Source organism: Macrosteles quadrilineatus, unplaced genomic scaffold, assembly GCF_028750875.1.
Source record: "Macrosteles quadrilineatus isolate MER2022 unplaced genomic scaffold, UCM_ALF_1.0 Scaffold_1__1_contigs__length_201487025, whole genome shotgun sequence".
Taxonomy (NCBI): domain Eukaryota; kingdom Metazoa; phylum Arthropoda; class Insecta; order Hemiptera; family Cicadellidae; genus Macrosteles; species Macrosteles quadrilineatus.
In genome coordinates, this window is record NW_026542594.1 from 105,000,593 (window position 1) to 105,018,091 (window position 17,499).

Sequence of the window (17,499 nt, forward strand, 5' to 3'; positions counted from 1 at the left end):
GATTGGATTTACACTAAAATATCTCCTTAAAAATATCACATTTATTCTCTATTTAAATATAATTATTTTAACAAGTACTTAGGTTTGCTGCAACAGGGAGGGTAAATAAGTGATTTTTTTTTTTGTAAAATGTTAATAGTTTAGTAAGAAATGAATGTCTTTCTCCCATGAATACGGGAAGTATTCATGATTTTGCCGCGATCTTGGAAGACGACGATGACGCCTTGGGAGATGCCGTGCCATCGTGCCAAGCTTAAGTGCAAGTTTAGGCGGTAATACATGCGATAATGTTTTTGCAGATTATTGGAAGATGGGGCCCGGCAAACAAACTTGCAGGGGGGGGGGCCTGCGGGCTCTTATCACCGCCACTGAAACTTATAACTGGTGATAGTTCCTTCAATCAAGGTTGCTGTCATTTTTTTAATCGTCAGTCTGGTTCCGTTGTACAGCTTGCGTGGATTTAAGTTTCACATTAGTATTATTCCTTCTTTTAATGTGGTGGGTTAATGACAAATTGGGAGGCATTTGAATACAGTAGAACCTCTTTAATCCGAACTAATTGGGAACGGGGATAGTTCGGACTACTGAATAGTTCGGATTACAGAACATATTGTTGTTTTTACATAACAATAGCTTTTGATAATTTTCCTAAATGGTAAAATGGTATTTGCAATCTGAGTGACGTCAGCATATGACAGGAATAGCACTTCCTTCCACCATGATTTGGACTTATTCAAAAGTAAAATAGTTTTCTGTGCTCCATTCTGTGGAAACATTGTGGCACTATTTCAATTCATGACTAATACAAGATTAGCCTATTATCGTCTGCCGTGATTGCAAAAACACCTATGACATCATCAGATAACAACATCATTGTCTCCCGTGTTCACGGCCCAATCCCTAATATATCCTGCGGTCCATGGTGACGGTGAAATAATTTTTTCTGCAATCACGGCAAAATTCTAGATACGGTAACGTCCCACAAACTCGGCGTAATCTGGACTGGATGGGTGCCGAGTTTGTGAAATGCCGGGTTATCGGGAACAAGGTTCAAAAATAAGAAAATTACAGTTTTTAAGCTTTTTAACCGCCTTTTTAATTTATATTTATATTACAAGTCAGTATTAAGTCATCAGATATGGTACAACAAATCCTTAGTACCAGTTGCGAATAATTTGACTTAAGCTGGCTTGAGTCCATGATATTAATTTGGACTTAAAAATTACAAATTTTCTGAGCCAGGCGATGGCCGAGTTATTCAGACTGCCGGGTTATCGAGTGCCGAGTTTGCGGGACTCTACTGTATATAAACACATCAATGATAACTATACATACACAACTATCACCAAAACAAACTATATTTAAGCTGGGATATATCCCTCGCGGAAAAAGAAACGTCATTATCGTCTTCCGTAATCACGGCAAAATATTAAACATCTCCTGCGGCAGCCGACCGCGGAGACATTGTCATTTTCACCCGCGGAGAATAGATCTCGTTGATATCCGCGATCACAGTAAAAGCGTAGTGTTGAGATAAAAAATGATTTACTCAGTCAGTTACAGCTGTATATGAAATTCTTATTATTGTAATGTTTGTTATGTTTAAGTTGTTATGTAAACAAACTATTAGTCTATTAAATGGTTCTTTAACAGTTCTTACTTTTCTTTTATCCCACTAGCAAAATCAGTTTATTACAACAGGTTATGGTGGCCCAGACTCCCAAATAACTGTGTTTATTTATTGGATTTGTTAGTAGGATGTATGTGAAAGAAACTGTGATTGATTGTTATTTGTCTTTTTGAAAAATCTTGTTCAGTTGTCTTCAAGTGTTTTGTCTACCATGGAAGTTTCTAAAGTTTATGTAGTTGATAAACTGGAGGGTCAATCCAATTGGATAGATTGGAAATTTCAAGTAGTCATACAGTTTCGAGTTCATGGTATAATGGAAGCTGTTGAAGGAAAGCTTGTATACCCTGAGAAACCAGGTGAAGATGAAGATGCTTCAAAGATGGACAAATATCAGAAACAGGTTGCTGTACTTGAAAAGAAAGAATTTTCGGCACAGAATATTATTGTTTCATCTGTTAGCAGTCAAGTAAGGCAGCTTATAAATATGTGTTCAACTGCACAGGAAATGTGGGGGAAACTTTTGAGTATTTTTGAACAGAGAACTGAACAGAGACAAGACCGTCTGTTTAATGAATTCTTTGGAATTAAGGAAAAGGACTCACATGACAGTGTAGCGAAACACATAGCAAAGCTGGAAAAACTTTGGGTTGAGCTACAGGACGAAACTTGGAAAGAAGATAAAGTTAAGCTTCCTGATTCATTATTCCCAAATAGGGTGTTGAATACGTTGCCCTGTGAATATAGTGAATTCATTAACGCTTGGGAGTCTGTAACGAAGGATCAGAGGACACTGTCATTACTGAGAGAGAGACTGTGTACGGTTGAAATGAGAATGAAGGAGCGAGAAGTTGGAGGTGTAAAGGAGTCTAATGCTGCATTTTACACTGGTTCAAAACATAAAACTTTCTCACAAACTAACTCTAACCGTGTGAAATCAACATCAAGCATAATTACCGTCAGTGATGTTGGAGCTGAAAATAAGAAAAAGAAATGGAGGCCTAAATGCTTTTTATGTAACCAGCTTGGTCACATAAAGAGGGATTGCCCTAATGTCAAACAGTCACTAAAACCTGGAAGTGCTTTTGTTGGACATTGTGATCGCTCACAAGAATGCATCGAAGAATGTAATTGGATTGCAGATTCTGGAGCTACGCAGCACATGACAATGAACAGATCATGGTTTGTGACGTACGAGGCATTTTCAACAGTTAAGCATGTTGGAGTTGGAAATGGTCAAACCATGGAAGCACTCGGCAAGGGAAACATAATTGTAGAGATGATTGTGGGAGGAAAATGCCAGAGAAATCATTTGGAAGATGTTTGGTATGTTCCTGAAGTAGGCAAGAACTTATTTTCAATTTCCTCTACGTTGGACAAAGGTATAATTCCTACTTTCAGCAAGGACAAATGTAATTTTTTCAAGAATGGTGTTTTGGTTGCTCAATCACATAGAAAGAATGGATTTTTCATTATGAATATGAAAGTTATTCATATTAAAGATGCTGAAGTTCAAGTTGCTTTGAGAGATGATTTACAACTGTGGCATGAGAGATTAGGGCATCAAAATAAGCGTTATGTTTTGACAAACCTGAAGAAAAATGGTATTGAATTCTCATATTCAGGTACTAAGTCTGAGATATGCGACGCTTGTATTGTTGGAAAAATGTCTATCATTTTATTGGAAAATCGGTTGAGTTTTGGTACTCGCAAAGAACTTGTTAATCAACCTGGTGATTGCATAAATGCTGATGTTTGTGGCTCAATGCCTGTGTTATCAGTTGGTGGCGATCGATATTTTGTTGACTTCAAGGAGCCTGTGGAACAAAACAAAAAGTTTCCTACAAGTGAAACCAACTCTTCAACAACTGCAAGTTTATGTGACGAAGAAGGACAGAGGTATAGTTTCAGAGACAGATCAAAATTGAAGCCTCTTGTGAAACCTGCTGATTGTGCCCTTCTGACATGTGTTGCAGAACCTACTAAGTGCAAGGAAGCGGTGACATGCAAGGATTCTCATCATTGGATCAAGGCGATGGATGACGAAATAAAGGTGCTTAGTCCAGTGTTCTGGTGTAGTAAACGTCAGAAATGTGTAGCTTTGTCAACTACAGAATTTGAGTTGATTGCTGCAGATTGCTGCAAGTTTGGCTGTAGGGGAAGCAGTGTGGCTCAAGAGAATACTTCGAGATGTAAGGATACATGAGCAGCAGTTTTCTTGTCTGAGTAAAGTGTCATTTTTTAGGGGAAGTGTTGAGATAAAAAATGATTTACTCAGTCAGTTACAGCTGTATATGAAATTCTTATTATTGTAATGTTTGTTATGTTTAAGTTGTTATGTAAACAAACTATTAGTCTATTAAATGGTTCTTTAACAGTTCGTACTTTTCTTTTATCCCACTAGCAAAATCAGTTTATTACAACACGTAGGCTTAATCTTTCAATTTCGTGAGCGTGATCCTTGCGGACATAAAATCTTTTACTTTTAATTTGGGCATTATTGTATTTAGTACTGAGAAAAACGGCTCAAGCTTGATTTTCTGACTTAGTTCTTGATCTCTCAAGCTTGTAGGCCAGGCTCTGCTCGGCTCGAAAAAATAAATGATATAAAAATAACAACAAGTAAACTCAACAAGTAAAATCTTTTACCTGAATCGAAGTAAACAAATTTAAAGTGCAGCCTTCAATAGTACAAAATTAAATGAAATGTAAATTCTTCTTTAGCATAAATGAGAGAATGGAATTATTTATTAGCTAGTGCCCTACTAGCCACCCAAGTTAATTCGCCGATTTGATTGTAAAAAAATTGTAAAAGTTCATTTAGTTGAATCAGCATATAGGGCCCTCTCTGGTGTGACCTGCCGAGCCTAGGAGGATTAACATTAATGTTTTATCCTTCTAGGCCGAGATCCACATTGGTTCTAAATACAGCTCTATTATAGCGCCTTCATACAGTCACGAGGACAGTTGATGCAACCTGCAAGACTGATGACAATTCTTTTACTTAGGTTGGTAGAGAATTGATATTGATCGGTCAAGTAATAGTGTCAGTTTAGCTGTTGTACGTGCTCGTTAGTTGTAAACTACGTCACTACTTGTCCTATTGCTCTTACAGGTTTTTAACAAATTTTCGTCATAAAAAAACGTATGGTAATTCTCATATAAATGTTGTTATGATAGGTGTGGCTGAGCCTGTCGCACAATCGCGGGCCCAAAATCCCGGTCAATGCTCACGGGCTCCCCTAGCTCGCGGGCCCCACCGCACCGCATGATAAATTTATTGGAGAAATAATCTTAATCCCAAGAATACCGATGATTTCATCCGAATTACCCTTTGAATTCAAACAAATACAATTCCTTGCTTTCGCAATCACCATTATAAGGCACAAGAGCAATCCCTGACTATAGCCGGTTTAAATTTAGAAAATTCATGCTTTTCACACAGACGGTTCTATGATATTCAATGGCATTAAAAAGTTATAAGGCTTACCAACAGGTTGCAGCACTATTAATCTTTTTGCTTTTATGACAACATCTAATTTGAACCAAGCAGCAAAAAAAAACTGTGAGAACTTTACTTTTGTCTATTGTTTAGGTGCAGTGAATGTGGTATAACATTATGGCTATGGTAGATGTGCTATACCATAGTATACCTAAATTAATACCCCCGACGCAGCAAACCTGCAGACTTAGCGAATTTCCATTTGCCTGATTGGATTTAAACTAAAATGTCTCCTTAAAAATATCACATTTATTCCCTATTTAAACAGAATTATTTTAACAGGTTTGCTGCAACAGGGAGGGTAAAAAAGTATTTTTTATGTAAAATATTAAAAGGAATGTTAAAAAAGGTACTGTGGTTTAGTAAGAAATTAATGTATTTTCCAAATTTGATCAAAATATGTTCATAAACAAGCAAACTACAACAGTTGACTTATTCTCCATAAGAATAATGGGAAATTTAAAATTAAAATTTTTTTGAATTTTCTCCGTAACAGTTAGGCGCATAACGCTCCAATATACTAAATTATTTGTTTTTTTAAGCTCTACTAAATGGTTTAAAATGAAATTGTGAAATTTTGTGTTTATAGGGTCAAAAATGGGAAAAACCTATTTTTACCCCATAAAACCCCCCATAAACCGATCGTGCTGGTTCGCAAACTCATTCAAGTTTATCCCACCTTTTACATAACATTTTACTACAAAATTTTTTCTTAACATAAACATGCCTTTTTTTACAGTAGACTCAATCTTATCTGGATTCCTCGGGACTGAGGCCAGTTCGGATAACGGTTTTTCTGGTTGAACCGACGTCCCCAAAATCTTGTTAAAACGGACTGTTTAAATGCGTACTGCTTACAGTATTTGACTTAAATTTAAGAGAGCATTGTTTTAGCGAATTTCCCTATAGGGAAGTAGCTATTACCGTAGGTGGCACGGTAAGACCTAGACCCGGGACCGATTTACTTTTTCATTTTGATGTCCCCAGAGGCCAAAAACACCATTCGTTCAAATTTTTATATATGTATATACTGTATATATATATATATATAGACTTATATATCATATACTAGCTGTAACCCGCGGGCTTTGCCCCGTTTAACTTCTTAATTTTCAAGATTATCTCGTTCGCATGGCTCATTCACGTCCTGGTTGAAGTTTGTTCGCTACGCTCACTCACCTTTAGGTTGGAGCTCGTTCGCTACGCTCACTCACCTTTAGGTTGGAGCTCGTTCGCTGCGCTCACTTGCCTTCAGGTTAGCTCGTTCGCTACGCTAACTCGCCTCCAGGTTGAAGTTCGTTTGCTACGCTCACTCACCTTTTGGTTGCAAATTAGCTGTTGCCATAAATGTAAAAGAAATAATAGTGCTGCACCCTGTTGGTAATCCTTGTAACTTTAATGCTATTGAACATCATAGAACAGAACCAACTTGTTTAATTGAAACAGCTGTTAAGATTCAATAATTCCATTTGTCATAAGGTTAACATGGGAAACTCCAAAGCCACTGGGGCGGAGCCCAAAAGGATTTTTGAAATAAGAATATGCCTATATGTTAATCGGGAATGTGAGCTATCATCATGCCAAATTTCAGCCCAATCCGACCAGTATTTTTCGTGTTCACTTGTCACAAACATACATCCATCTATACATCCATACATCCAAACTTTCTCATTTATAATATTATTAGTAGGATATATATATATATATACGTCCCTGAACTTGAGTAATTTTTGTCCGATTTTGATGAAATTTGGTTTAAAGGTGTAAAGCGGGATAAACTTGAATGAGTTCGCAAACCAGCACGATCGGACCATGGGAACGGGGCTTTACGGGGGGTTTTATGGGAAAAATTTGATTTTTCTCACTTTTGACCCTCAAAACACAAAATTTCTCGATTTCTCTTTAGACCTTTTTAAAGAGCTTAAAAAAACAAATAATTTAGTATATAAAAGAATTTTTGTTCGATTATTAGTAACGGAGAAAATTTAAAAAATTTTAAATTTAAAATTCCCATGTTATTCTTATGGAGAATATTGTAAAATGTTGTAGTTTGCTTGTTTATGGATATATTTTGATCAAACTTGGCAAATTTATTTATTTTGTTCTTAGCTATCAATATTTTCCTCAAAAACACACTTTATTAGTTTCATTAAGCTGACCCGGCGAACTTCGTATCGCCTAAGTTATAGGTTTCCCCTAAGACAGACCGAGGGAAAGAAAGTACCGTTACGTTTAATTTTCAAGATGATCTCGTTCGCATCGCTCAATCACGTCCTGGTTGAAGCTCGTTCACTACGCTCACTCACCTTTGGGTTGGAGCTCGTTTGCTACGCTCACTCACCTTTAGGTTGGAGCTCGTTCGCTGCGCTCACTTGCCTTCAGGTTAGCTCGTTCGTTCGCTACGCTCACTCACCTTTGGGTTGGAGCTCGTTCGCTACGCTCACTCACCTTTAGGTTGGAGCTCGTTCGCTGCGCTCACTTGCCTTCAGGTTAGCTCGTTCGCTACGCTAACTCGCCTCCAGGTAGAAGTTCGTTTGCTACGCTCACTCACCTTTTGGTTGCAAATTAGCTGTTGTCATAAATGTAAAAGAAATAATAGTGCTGCACCCTGTTGGTAATCCTTGTAACTTTAATGCTATTGAACATCATAGAACAGAACCAACTTGTTTAATTGAAACAGCTGTTAAGATTCATTAATTACATTTCTCATAAGGTTAACATGGGAAACTCCAGAGCCACTGGGGCAGAGCCCTTTTAAGAATTTCGAAACGGGAAATAGTTTTGTTAAAGTATTGATTCAGTGGGAGCTAAGCCTCGACGGGGAATGTTGTGTCGCTCGCCGTCTTTTATGCCAGTTTTATGTTTCAATCTGGTATAATTTGTTTTTTGATCCGACATTTTCATCGGTGGTGGGGACTGAACCAAATTTAGTGTAGTGTGAGGTTTTGTCTTAGATTTAGTGAAATTCAATAGAATAACAAATTACTGTAGTATAGCATTGTGGAAGGAATCTAACCTCAAAATTGTTCTTTACGCCTTTTTAATGGTATTTTTTTATGGCTTATACGGGGTTTTCGCCCTTGCTTTTTCCCTCCATTTAGCAATACTGGGGGTCCTGCTAGCAGTTTAGTAATGCTGCTATCTATTGGGTTAATGTAAAACTACGTCCACAACAACAGGAACATAGTACATGCTACAATATGACTCTCCTTTGGATTAAACCCATTTTAAATGTTTTCGCACACTCAACCACACACCGCATCAGCCACCGGCCGCTGCTGTCATCACGCAACTGCACTGTACGTGTTAATAGCCTTCAGTACTCATAATACCTTGAGTATAATCCTGCATCCACAAATAGAAAAATGTAACAAATTCAATGCTTTGGGGATCAATAAAATAAATTGCAACAAATTGTGATAGCTTTTACATTGGACAAACTGCAAACTTAATTAAATGTTTCAAAAACCTAAGCCAATATCATCTGCATTGAAAAGAAACAAACCGGAAGAATCAAATGTCACACAAGACTTGTTACAAAATAGCCACTCATTGGGGAAAATGGAAGATTATCTATTTATTTTAATGAATAAGAAAGGAATTGTGATTAATTTTTGTGAAGAATTGTATATTTATAAGGAAAATGTAAAGATATAAATAAGCTGATTAATTTCAAAGATGAGAAAATAAAGTTACTTATTAAATTATTATTATTATTATTATTATCATGATTATTATTATATCATAGGTATTTATATTATTATTATTACTTATTATTTACTAATTTCAAATTTTTGTTAGAAACTATTTACATTGTTATTACTCTTATTAAACAAGTGGTTCTCTTCTGTAGGTCCCATCAGCCCTGCAGAGATCCAGCCTATATTTCTCCCTCAAGGTGGAGAGAAACAACCAGAAGAACATATGAAATTTTTCCTGGACGCTCTATTAGAATTTATGGTTACACAAGTAAGTACATATTAAAAGATATATTTTAAACTGCTACATTTTAGCAGGTAGAGTTCTTATATCTTCCTTCTTTTTCAGATGAAAGTAAATACAGGGGTTGAAAAAAAGAACCCTTCAGGACTTGGGGATATGGATGGACCCTCATTCCAAAATAAAGAAAAATGTTTGTGTGAACGTATGTCTGAAAATGCTGAACCACGCCCTCGTGCCTGCACCCAGGCTAACGACTTGGAAGCGTGATCCATGCGCAGGCCCGAGGAGCGGCTCACAAAACTTTACTTAACAACATGAGAAAATGGGAAACTAGCTACCAAAATTGTCCAACGATCCTGATACTAGGTTCCAGACCCAGTGCAACATGTGCTTACGGCACATTTAACCTAAGTTTCATAAAATGGTCCAAAACTTACCCATCATGGTGCCGGTGGCACGAGAGACTACTCCATCATTTAAAAGGTATCCACAGCAATTTAAAAATCATCAAAAAACAAGTAATTGAAAATACAAAACTTGGATGATAGTGGATAAAAGTAGACGGACGATGTAGTCAGAAACACGGTCACGCAACCTATGACACTTGATGGTGGGAGTAAGAAGAACATGACACACAGCCTCCTTGAGGGTCGTTGGAACAGTAAACAAGGCGAACAACTAAACTACTATACAAAAAACACTTTGACCGTGGATTATGATTCGTGACATTCGCCGGTGGAAATTAGTCACGGCTCAATGCATATTTACCCAGATATCCGTATTTTTTTTGTACACAAACATTTTTATCTTTAAAGTTTTTCAAACGATAGTTATGAAATTTGGTATGCACATGACAGTTAAAAAAACCCTATTTTAGGAAAAAAAATTACTTTGGTCTAATTTGAAATTTTAAAATGGCGGCAAAATATATCTTAATAACTTAAACTAGGCTACAAAAAACTGTATTTTATGAAAAAATATCAAGAATGATTTTATTTAGCATTTAAAATTCTGTAATAAACGACACCAAGATCAAAAATGGAATGACAAATACCTGAAATATCACGTTTTTTAGTTGTAGCCTTATCTTAGGCCTTATAGTTGTAGCCCAACTTCATTTGTCCTTACTTATTTTACAGCCTTATTTTACACCAAAAACTGTTGGATTTCAAATATTCGTCATTCGATCTTTTTAGTCTTGGTGTCTTTGATTAATAGAGAATTTTAAATGCTAAATAAAAAATCCTTTAAATTTTTTCATAAAATTGTCCGTTTTTTAATAGTTTATGTTATAAAAAACTAAAATGGTCGCCATTTTCAAATTACAAATTAGACCAAAGTAATTTTGTTTCATAACTTAGGCTTTTTTTACTAACATACCAAGTATCATAAATATCAGTTGAAACATTTTAAAGATAAAAATATTTATGTATGAAAAACAAAATGGATATCTGGGTAAATGCATTTTTGGACGTACCTTCACATGAACTTTTTTCTTTATTTTGGTATGAGGATCCACACCCCCAAGTCCTGAAGGGGTTTCAACACCCTGTTTAACGCTCCGAGTGTCATGCGTCGCTGCAGCGACGCGTAACACACTTTGGGTAGTGTCATGCGTCGCTGCAGCGACTCACGAGCACTGTTTACAGCGAAGGCTCTATGACTGACAAAATCGGATTGAACTGGATCGAGTTAGGTATCGTTCTTTTCGTTATATTCTAAGCTTTCTCCAGAGGTCTGTCTCTAAGCGCTTTATGTTCTCCGAGCCGATCGTAATTGTAGCAGACAGCTGACGTGCGTATTTGTAAACAGGTTAGTTAACCTCGGACCGATGACTGATGTGTTTTATTATGTTTATCATTGTTTTAGTGTTAAAAATCAAAAGTAGTGATATACGTGGTGCATTATAAGAAGATTTAAGTGATTTTGAAGGACTGGTTGATGATCCTGAAGAAGTAGGTAGTGATATTGATGTAAATTATTAGCCAGATTCCTAGCTATGGTTAGGCTATGCATTCTTAGCTAAACGCTATGTACCAAAATTGGTTTTTTGCCCATAACTTATTTATTTGATAACTTACCTCACTATATGATTATATATTTGTAATCCTCATAAAATTTAGAACAAAGTGGCTATTTTCAAATATTTATAGGCCTATAATTTATACAATTTCGTTGAGCGCAAACTTATTTTTTTTTTCAATTTTTCCAAAATAATTTTTATTTTTACCTAAAAAAAATTTTTTGAAACAAATATTCCTTAGGTTTTATGTATGATATTGAAGCCCATGATTTTCCAAACAAAATGGTATATAGAACAGTAGAATTAACATTGTTTTAAGCTTTTCAGATCCGTTTTAATAAAACCTTGCAAATGCGCCAAAAATAGGCGGAAATTAAGGCCTAAACTATGAACACTCGGAGGGATATATACTAGATATAATTTACTAGATATTTCTTACCTTCACATGAACTTTTTTTATTTTGGTATGAGGATCCACATCCCCAAGTCCTGAAGAGGTTTCAACACCCTGTATATATACTAGATATAATTTACTAGATATTTTTTGTTACCACAGCCTGAGGATCTGGGCTTGAAGCTGTGAAGCTGTCTTTATCAAACAAAGTATTAATTGTTTACTTACCTCGTGAAGTTAATGCACTATCATGAGTTATTAAGATTACCAGGATTACCCATTTTTTGTTTGTGTCAAAAAAGTAAATTATTTGTAAGTACCGTAAGCAAACAAAAAACCGAAGAAGAATAGACTCAAGGAAACTCATGTTTGTGTCCAGGTTTCAAGACTAGAGTGGCGAGACAAAGTCTACAAGCAACATAAATGCTTTATGTTTTTGTTTGAGCGTTTCAAGATGTATTACCTGCCTCATATGTTCCCCACATTTTCATCGGCAACTAGTCTCTACAAGCCTGTTCTAGGTTTGTATTTAGCAACACCTCATTGAATTTGTATTAAATTATGCAACCTCCACCCTCTACAAACTAATATAAGTAGGGATCTTCAAACTTGTTGAGTGTAACTTGGGGAGGTTTTGCAGATATAAGGATTGATTTATGTATGATTTAACTCTACTTTTCTAGCTATCAATGAAATCATGCTATTGTTTTTTTAGGATTATTTGTTGTGGTTATTGAGTAGCCTATCAGAAGTCTAAAAATTCGCTAATTACAAAAAAAACAAAAAACATCCTCTTATTGTCCTGGATGACTTCCATAGCAATAACTATCAATATTAGTTTCACACACTTACAAATTCCTACAAGGGTACAAACTGTGTACTCACTGATGATAGTGTCGTACTATTTGTACTCTGAAAATCAGGGATGGACGAGCTTGAATTTTTAGTTCAGAATGGGACAGGATTTTTCCGTCAACATATCTTGCGGTCACTGCGCAAGATGTCTCGCGGTCACGGCGACAACATTAACAAGACTTTCACAACTGTCTCCTTGGTTTGGGAAACTATTGTGAAAATTGCTCACAATTGCGGGGACATCATCATTGTCACCAGCAATTGCAAAGATGTCATCATCCTCATTTGCAGAATGGCGAAATTGCTGAGGACTCGAACAAATCCCGTCCCGAAAAGTCCTGAATCATCCTACTAATATTATAAATGAGAAAGTTTGGATGTATGTTTGTGACAAGTAAACGCGAAAAATACTGGTCGGATTGAGCTGAAATTTGGTGTGATGATAGCTTATATTCCCGGTTAACATATAGACGCATTCTTATCTCAAAAGTCCTTTCGGGCTCCGCCCCAGTGGCTCTGGAGTTTCCCATGTTAATCTTATAAGTAATCATATTTGAAAGGAATTAAATAATTTCGTCAGCTGTTTCAAATCACAAGTTGGTTCTATGATATTAAATAGTATTAAAAAGTTATAAGGTTTACCAACAGGGTGCAGTACTATTAAATTTAATATAAAACTTCAGTAGGCTATAGAATATTACAACAAATGTTAAGATCAAAATGTTTCTATTTTGTGTCCTCTCCCCGTTGCAAGGCAGGGGTACAACAGCTAGTATATAATATAATCTTTAGTAATATGACAGATGCTAAAGATACGCTGATTGCTAAAATGCACTTTTTTGAATTTAGCTATGAAATCACTACCTGGATTCGATCTTATCTCATCGACCGACTGCAGGTTACTAGACTTGGAAATGAGACATCAGAACCCCTCGTCAAACAACGGGTTGTTCCTCAAGGCAGCTGCTTGGGCCCTGTTCTCTATACACTTTATACAGCTGACTTCCCTAGCTGTGTACAATACTCTTTGGCACATTTGTATGCAGACGATTCTCAGTTGCACTTGCCTTTTGAGCCTGTTTTCATGAAATAAGCAATTGGCAAATTCAATGCTGGCCTGGAGAGCATCTCCAAGTGGTCATTTGTCAATGGGCTCAAACTGAACCCTGATAAAGACCCTGTCTTGCATACAGCGCCTCTGGACCAAGTGCAGACCTTGAGAGATGCTGGAGTGTCTGTCTGTCTTGACGGCCGGAGTCAGGTAGTGTGTGAGAAGGCAAAGACTCTTGGCGTTGTGATTGACAGAGACCTGAATTTCTCAGATCATGTCACCTTTGTTTCCCAGCACGCCTTTGGGAGACTAAGAGGTTTGTATAGGTTCAGAGGCTTGTTGCCTGAGGCTGCAAAACTTCAGCTCGTGCAGTCACTAATACGGTCAGTATTCTACTACTGCTTCCCTGCATATGGCAACAGCATTTCTCGGGAAGACATGTATCGGTTGCAATGTCTGCAAAACTGCACAATCCGTTTCATTTTCTGTTTGAAAAATTTTGATCATGTCTCTCCCTTTCAAGAAGTTCAAACATCTTCAAGTGAAAGCAACTCACATTTCAATAAAAAATAAAACTTATAACGACAAAACACCGAAACTAAACAAACACAACGCGAAATAAACAACAACAGACGCTGGTAATAAGCGATTGCTTCATCATGACAATGTCGTCAGCTGATGCTTTATTATTTATAGAGTTTTAAGTTTTCCCAAAGGCGTCCAAATAGTTTAAATGCACATCAATTGACAGATTATTAATTTCTGAACCAAATAAATTCTATATTAAGTGAAATTTGTTTTATTTTCGTGCAAAAATCTGCGATTTCCGTTACTGGGCGCTGCCATTTCGGCCACGGCGTAAATCGCCCGATATCGGGCGCATGCCAGCTCGAGGGTTAAAAAAAACTTAAGGATATGTTTTTAAAAAATTTGTAATTTGAAATTTGTAAAATTTGTAAGCCTAAGTGTATAACGGCCAAATAGTAGAATAAGATATTTAGCATAGTGACGAAGTTGTTCTGAAAAGCTGGTGTACCAGAGAAACGCTTGATAAAGACATTTTTTATTTATTTATTTATTTATAATACCGGCTCGATGATCAAAAATATATTTTCCCCAAAAATTTCTCCAAAATTTTAGGATCCATATCAACCGAAAATCTAACAGCAGCATTCCAATTCTATTCTTAAAAGAAAAAAGAAGCCTACAGTATAACATTTTAAATTTACTCTAAACCAGATAAAGCTAATAATTATTAAAGATGAGTTTGCAGAAAGTATTACAAATAGGATGGTCATTTAGTTTTGCTATTAAAGTCTGCTATACCTGTTAATTAATTTATTTTTATTTTTGTGTTTTTTAACAATCTAATTTTACAGTAGCAACAAATCAAAAAGCCTAAAATTAATTTTTAAGAGCAATCTGACACATACTTTCTCCCATTAGCTTGTGAACAACATTTATCATGAATAAGCGGTGGGAGTAACTATGATATTTTATAGGAAAAATATCAAAAGTTGCAATGACATTCAAACCGTAATTTTTTTAGCAATGGGGGGTTGGACTATTTTTTTTTAATTTTTAAAGACCATAACATATTAATTGCAATTAAAACCGGCTTTTTCCCTAAAATCTATTTTTCTTGTTTTACCGAATTTCCTATATAGGCAATAAGCTATTACCGTAGTAACCCGTTCTACGTACGGGAATCCTGTAGTAAGTTGAACCTTATATTCGGAACAGGAGTTGGTTTGCATTAGTGTGCATTTTTCCAGATATGCTAGCAAAACTATTACTGTATAGGAATACATATAAACCTTCGTAAATACAATATCTGACAGTTTCAAAGCCAAAACGAATGCTTCGCAACTAAACGTCACCTGATCGTGTTAGTCCATATTTTATATCTAATGATAAAAAGAATTGCTTTATAGATCTATGAGGCATAGCCCTAAGGTAGGCCTGTAATTGAAAGTTACTTTTCACACTGGTTAAAAGTAGTTAAAATACTACCTCAACCTCACTACTGCACACTTTATTCGGGTTGAAATTTTCATTAACAAAGGTGCTCTGGTGCTCTTGTCTTTTCCACGAAACACTGAGAAATAAGGACATTAATGTGTTACCAACAGACATACACACACAAATACAGAATTGAATTGGGGAATTTGCTACGCTTTAACCAAAGTAAATGACAAACAAAATAACTATTTGAAAGTTTTGATAGTGTCATCAAGTTTTATGAAAATAGTTTTTAGGCCTAATCAAACTGTAAAATTGGTGTAATTCCGTTGGCAAATATATAAATAAGTAAATAAATACACAGTCCACAAAACATTGATACGTTAACAACGTAAAGCTTTAAAAATTCATGGTTTGCTAAAAAAATATTTCACTAATGTTTTATCATTTTCATAGCATAAATTAACATTTTGGAGTCCAGACAGAAAACGCAAAAATTATACAGTTAGACATCAATTAATTTTAATAAGAAATAAGGTGCAGCACTAATGATAAATATAGTTGTAAATAGTGATGTGTTTGTACGTAAAAATCAAACTGTCCTTCTAATCAAACTGTATTTTAGGTGTTAATCCGTTGGTAATTATATAAATAAATAAATACACGGGCCACAAAACATGTAACATGTAACGTTAACAACGTAAAGCTTTAAAAACTCACTATGGTTTCTAAAAAAAACTTTCACTTGATGTGGTGCAGTACCGAAGTTATTAATCTCCCTTGGTTTCAATTTTTTTTTTCGAAAATCAAAGTTATTTCCCATTAATAGTATTATTTGTAAGCAACTTTAAATGTTAACATATTAATGACAGTTTGAAGAAACCACCTTTATCAAAATAAAGGTTTCTTAAGATTACGTAGTCTCTAAACGACAATCGGTACATAAATCTAGCGAACATTCGGAAGAAATGTGACAAAAAACGCACAAATCTGGGGTTTTGGATGTTTGTAGTTTTACTTCCTAAGTAGGAAAAGTACCGATATTGTTGTCGAAATGTAAGTAATTAGAAACCAAAAGTGACACATTGGAAAAGCGAGTTTAGCTACATCTGTAAGTTAAACCTCTGTTACGATCACAGCGAAATCAGAAAGATCTTCCAAGTTCGCAGCAACATCCACGATCACCCACTACAGTTGTGATTTTTTACTTTGCACTTTACGACACAACTGTCCTTGAAGCGCCGTCAATGAGTGGAAACCTTTTTTGTAAGCTATTAATGACAATGATTAAAAAAATGTAAGTTTCTCAGCATTACTACAACACTGATTCATGGTATTTTCCCCGGTTATCAAAACTCAAGAACAATCGTTGCACTTGCGATTAATTAAACCGGTTAAGTAAGGCACAACGTTTTTAATCTCACTTTGTTTGGATGTGCTTACAAAACTTGATCGGAAATGGTTGCGGTATTTGTAAACAACTCTTAATGCAAACATATCAGTGACAGCTAGAAGTGAGAACTAATCCAAACAGCTGATCGTTATTTCATAAAATGTAATGGTAAACATTGGGAAAAATTTGACAAAAATCTAACAAAATTGGGTTTTTGATGGTTCGTTATTTTCAAAGAAGCGAGGCCATGTTTTTGTAGCCAAAGACACTCGCCAATCCAGTTAATACAGAAAAATGATTAGAACCTTGATCGGTACTCTAGTTTTCTAGGAGTAGGCCGCGTAAAATGACATTTTGGCATCACAGACGGGATGACAGAATGGACAAACAGACAAACAGACAGAAATTTAGATAAGACTCGTTTCGGTTCTCTTAGGCTACAAAACGTAAAAATAACCAAAAACTGCATGATTCTAAGCAATGTACAGACAAATTATATATATATATATACATGTGTGTGTGTGTGTGTGTGTCCGTTAGCATGATATCTCGAGCAAAAACGATCTGATTTTGATGAAATTTGGTATAAACGTGTAAACCTACATTTATTCTAACGAGTTCACGAACCAGCATGGTCGGACCATGGAAACAGGGATTTATGGGGGTTTTATGGGATAAAAATTGGTTTTTCTAATTTTTAACCCTAAAAACATTAAATTTAGCAATTTCTTTTCAAACCATTTTGTAGAG

The 17,499-nt window shown here is 35.7% G+C and overlaps 1 protein-coding gene across 1 annotated transcript in view; it reads left to right on the forward strand.

Annotated features, from left to right (window-relative positions):
* Window positions 1-17,499, forward strand: part of LOC129004524 (probable Rho GTPase-activating protein CG5521) — a 247,406-nt gene that overhangs the window by 24,710 nt on the left and 205,197 nt on the right. Inside the window, exons 6-7 of the mRNA XM_054433140.1 lie at window positions 8,983-9,098; window positions 11,868-12,009. Coding sequence (XP_054289115.1) covers window positions 8,983-9,098; window positions 11,868-12,009 — 258 coding nt within the window. The remainder of the gene's footprint in view (window positions 1-8,982; window positions 9,099-11,867; window positions 12,010-17,499) is intronic.